At 35.3% G+C, this 4003-nt stretch overlaps 1 protein-coding gene across 1 annotated transcript in view; it reads left to right on the forward strand.

Moving 5' to 3' along the window:
* Positions 1–1075: 1075 nt before the first annotated feature.
* Positions 1076–4003, forward strand: part of KHDRBS3 (KH domain containing, RNA binding, signal transduction associated 3) — a 58430-nt gene continuing 55502 nt past the window's right edge. Inside the window, exon 1 of the mRNA XM_010010247.1 lies at positions 1076–1190. Within this exon, the coding sequence (XP_010008549.1) occupies positions 1143–1190 (48 nt within the window). The 5' untranslated portion in view covers positions 1076–1142. The remainder of the gene's footprint in view (positions 1191–4003) is intronic.

The raw sequence follows: 4003 nt of genomic DNA on the forward strand, positions 1-4003 counted from the left end.
GTGGATTTTTCAGTAGTAAGAAATGTGTTGGCTTGCTACTTTTGTTTTTCATTGGAAGTTATTTCAAACTATGTTGTCTTTTTAAAGTGTACCTAAAGGATGCTTTCTGCTTCTATATTTTTGATTGGTTTCTTTTGAACACAAGTTTTTGTTGTTGTCTCCTGTTTCAAGTTCACATTCCTACTAAACCTTCAAGGATAAATGTCATTAACTTCCACTGGTTAAGTGGAATAGAAGAGTGTTTCTTGTTAGAACTCCATAGAGTAACTTCTATTGCACTTCTGAAGTTGATTGGATTTTGGTATGTCTTGTGCTAATGTGTTTAACCCACAGCATGCTGGACCTGATCCAGCAAAGACTTTAAGCAGTACTTCATTTTTAGTCACTTTGTATGCTCCTCATGTTTCCCCACTAATGAAGTGAAACCTGCGATTTTTCATTAGCACATTGGAGAGTCAGTATTTGGAGAGAATTATAATCCAGAATCAGTTTTATATGTATCTCTGGAATGACTAGTCACGCAGCCTGGATTTGAACTTCTAATTTCAACACTAATTATGTCGTTGATATAACTCATCTCAGATTTTGGGGTGTGATCTGTGTCTCAACTACATCCCTGAACAGTCAAAAGGTTGACATTTGCTCATCAGTGCACTATAGACAACCACCATTAAAACTCTAGACTGTTTACTGTATAGAGGAAATAATAAAGTACTAACCTAGTTGTGAGTTTAATTTAAAAATGAACAGCAGTATCTAAGTTTTTACTGCTTGAGCCATATAAAATATAAATGTACGAAGTGTTAAGTTAAAAGTTAATGTTTAAAATGCTCAGTTATAATTTGAGAGGTGCTGATATGAACATGAATATTAAAAAAGCTTGAAAAAGCACAACATGGTCTACCCCATTGATGTACATAACCAGTTACATGCATTAGTTATGTAATGTGCAGTGTTTATTATGCCATAGTGTTAGGCTTTAATAGTTTTCAGTTTATACTGACTTTGAAGATCCTCAGTTCTTAGATTGTTGCATTAAACAGAAAATAACTAACTTTTTCCCTTTAACAGAAATTGAAAAATTCCAAAAAGGGGAAGGAAAGGAAGAAGAAAAGTATATTGATGTAGTCATCAATAAGAATATGAAGCTGGGACAAAAAGTTTTGATTCCAGTAAAACAGTTCCCAAAGGTAAGCCCAAATTTCATATTTGCTAAATCTAAGAGCTTGTAAAAGTTCTTTCATGAATATTTTAACTATTCTGACTGTTACACTTTTGCATTACAGTGCTCTAATCCTTTGTCTTCTGATGCATTGCTGTGTATTATTGCTGTAATTTTATTTGTAGCTTGAAGTTGTAGTGTGTAATAGACAAAAAGAAACTGTTACCCAAAGGGTAATCAATGTGGTTTACTTTCAGTGTATAGGGTTAAGTGAAGACTTGATGAAACTATACTTGGATGTAACTTTTTAAAACAGATTTTGACATCTGACTGCCATTAATATTCAGGAGTGATATGAAGCTGAAGCTGTGTCAACTTTAAATTGCCTTGGCCTAATGCTTAAGTGATTATCATGGTGAGTGAATACTATTAATGAATAGCAAAATACAGAATAAAAGTAATTAATTCCTCTAAGGTATTCTGAGAGTCATTTAAGGCCTTGTATGGGCACTTAGGGACATGGTTTAGTGGTGGACTTGGCAGTGCTGGGTTTATGGTTGGACTCAATGTTCTTAGAGGTTTTGTCCAACCTAAATGATTCTATGATTTAAAACTGTTAATCTCTACTGTTTCTGTTCTACAGTCTTGTTCTATAGGAGTTCTAAGACAAGAATGGTTCTTGCTGGAATAAAAGTTATGCTGATCACACAAATAATACGTTGAGAACAACTGATAAATGAATCATGTTTTCAGGATAGGATCATTCTCTTCAGAATATCAAAAGGAATGAGAGATGTTTAAGTTGACTCCGTCGAAAGGCTTTGAAACTTTCTTGCTGTAGGTAGCAGCACATCTTAAATGCACCATCATGGAACTCACTATGTAAACTTTTTGTTTTCATTCTCTTAAAATTCAGCCGTTGTTAGTCTTGAATTAGTTAGGTCTACACTGCTAAATTATGCAATGTATTCTGAAGGGGTAGGGACTGTTCTATTAATATTTGACCACCATGAATTCTTAACTCTTACTGCCAAGTGTTTTCCTGCACTAAAATATTGCTACCTGGAAGCATTTATTCAACATTAATAGGCTGTAGAACTTTATTCTTTTGGTCCCTTTTTAAATTAAGGTTGATGTGAAAATAAGACTCACATTCATTTTCATTTGCTTGAAATGGCTTTTTCCTACTAGAAAGTTCAAGTCTGCTTCTAATTCTGCTCATGGAGGAAAGGAATTCTTTATTCCTTTTACTCATTCAGGAATACTTTTCCTCAATGATTCCCCCATTAGTGTGTTTTCTCATAAGACTATGCTGGGTAACTTGCAAGGATTGCTTTACTGCTGTTTTGAAGTTCCATGGAATACTGCTTTAGTGAATTCAAGACTGCATATCATTTAGATGCAGGCATCTCTTTGGAACTCTGGCTTAAAAGTCATGTTTATGACTGTGAAGAGCTATAGAAAAACATTACAGAAACATAATGATGGGATGGTAAAAATTAAGGAAAGCTTATATGGTCAGCATTTGTGATCAGGTACTGAAATGTAGATACTTGAATTCAATGGGAAGAAGGGCAAAATGGGTATAAAAGGGAAATGGTGCCTTTTGAAAAAAGGTTGTTTCAACTTTAAAGGACAAAACACTGAAATAGTTCTTTAGGATAACTAGTAGGAAAGTCCTTGCCATCTTTTGAATGGGCATGTGTACTCTGCTATGTGCTCAGTAGTTCTGGTCTGTGGAGGAGTCCTTGAGTTAGAATAAAGCCTAGTGTGTGCTATGGAAAGAAAGACTTTATATCCAGATAGAGTTTCGATGTAATGCAGTATGTCTCTGCTTAGACCACCAGGATCCATGGGGCCACAGAGGACAACTGCTGTGCAGAGTAGACATACCATGTCAGTTCCTTTGTCTCCACTAGGACTTTCTTCACAGAGAGCAGAATACTGGTATCTCTACTCACATACCTCCCTTCTACCAGGGTGAATAGGAATCCTAGTTATCCATTTAAGAATATTTTTACCTCAATATAACAGGGCTTAATTTTCTTAGAAATTTCCAATTTCATTACATATAGATGTAATGTAAATATATGTACATATATTTTGAAATTATCAAAGATTCCATGTAGTCAAAAGGAATTAAAATTTCTCACTGAATAGGAATAGTTTGGTAGTATGAATTCAGGCTTATGACAGGTGCTGTAGGTACTCTTTGAAACACCTACCCTAAGCCACAAGCAGTCACTGCAGTTTAGTATCACTTGTTTACCAGACCAGGCTTGTACTTTTGAGGTGTAATAAATTTAAATGCATTGTATGAAGTGACATTGCTTCAGCAGGGCAAATGGAGAGCTTTATCCTGGCATACTGTAGTCTGCAGTGGGTGACATGAATTTTGAAAGTCTGTACACAAGGGAACAAGTCTTTTTGCATCCCAGTGTTTATGCTAAAGGCTAATCCCCTTCCTTTTAGGTATGTTCAGAGGAGGGCTTAGAAATTAGAGACGCTTTGTCAAGTCTTTTGGGGTAGATATGGAATTATTCCAGTCATCTTGGTTTCACTGAGCTGTATTTAGAATGTGTGCATTGTGTATTCAGATTTTGCAGAACTTAAGTAGAAAGTATTGTGTGGTGCTTATAAAACCTGAAGTGATGCTTCATATAAATGCTTTATGCCTCTATGCTGTTCTTTTCTGTGAATGTGTGCAGTTTCCTAGGCCATTTTGCCTGCAAGAGGTGTTAGTGTGAATGTGTCATTTGTAGAAGGTGCCAAGTGATAGTTCCTCAGAAAAATAGTTAAAAGATTTAGTTCTGATTTATGAACAATTTTCTCCTTCCTGCT

This window comes from Nestor notabilis, unplaced genomic scaffold (assembly GCF_000696875.1).
Source record: "Nestor notabilis isolate BGI_N333 unplaced genomic scaffold, ASM69687v1 scaffold3652, whole genome shotgun sequence".
NCBI classification, from domain to species: domain Eukaryota; kingdom Metazoa; phylum Chordata; class Aves; order Psittaciformes; family Psittacidae; genus Nestor; species Nestor notabilis.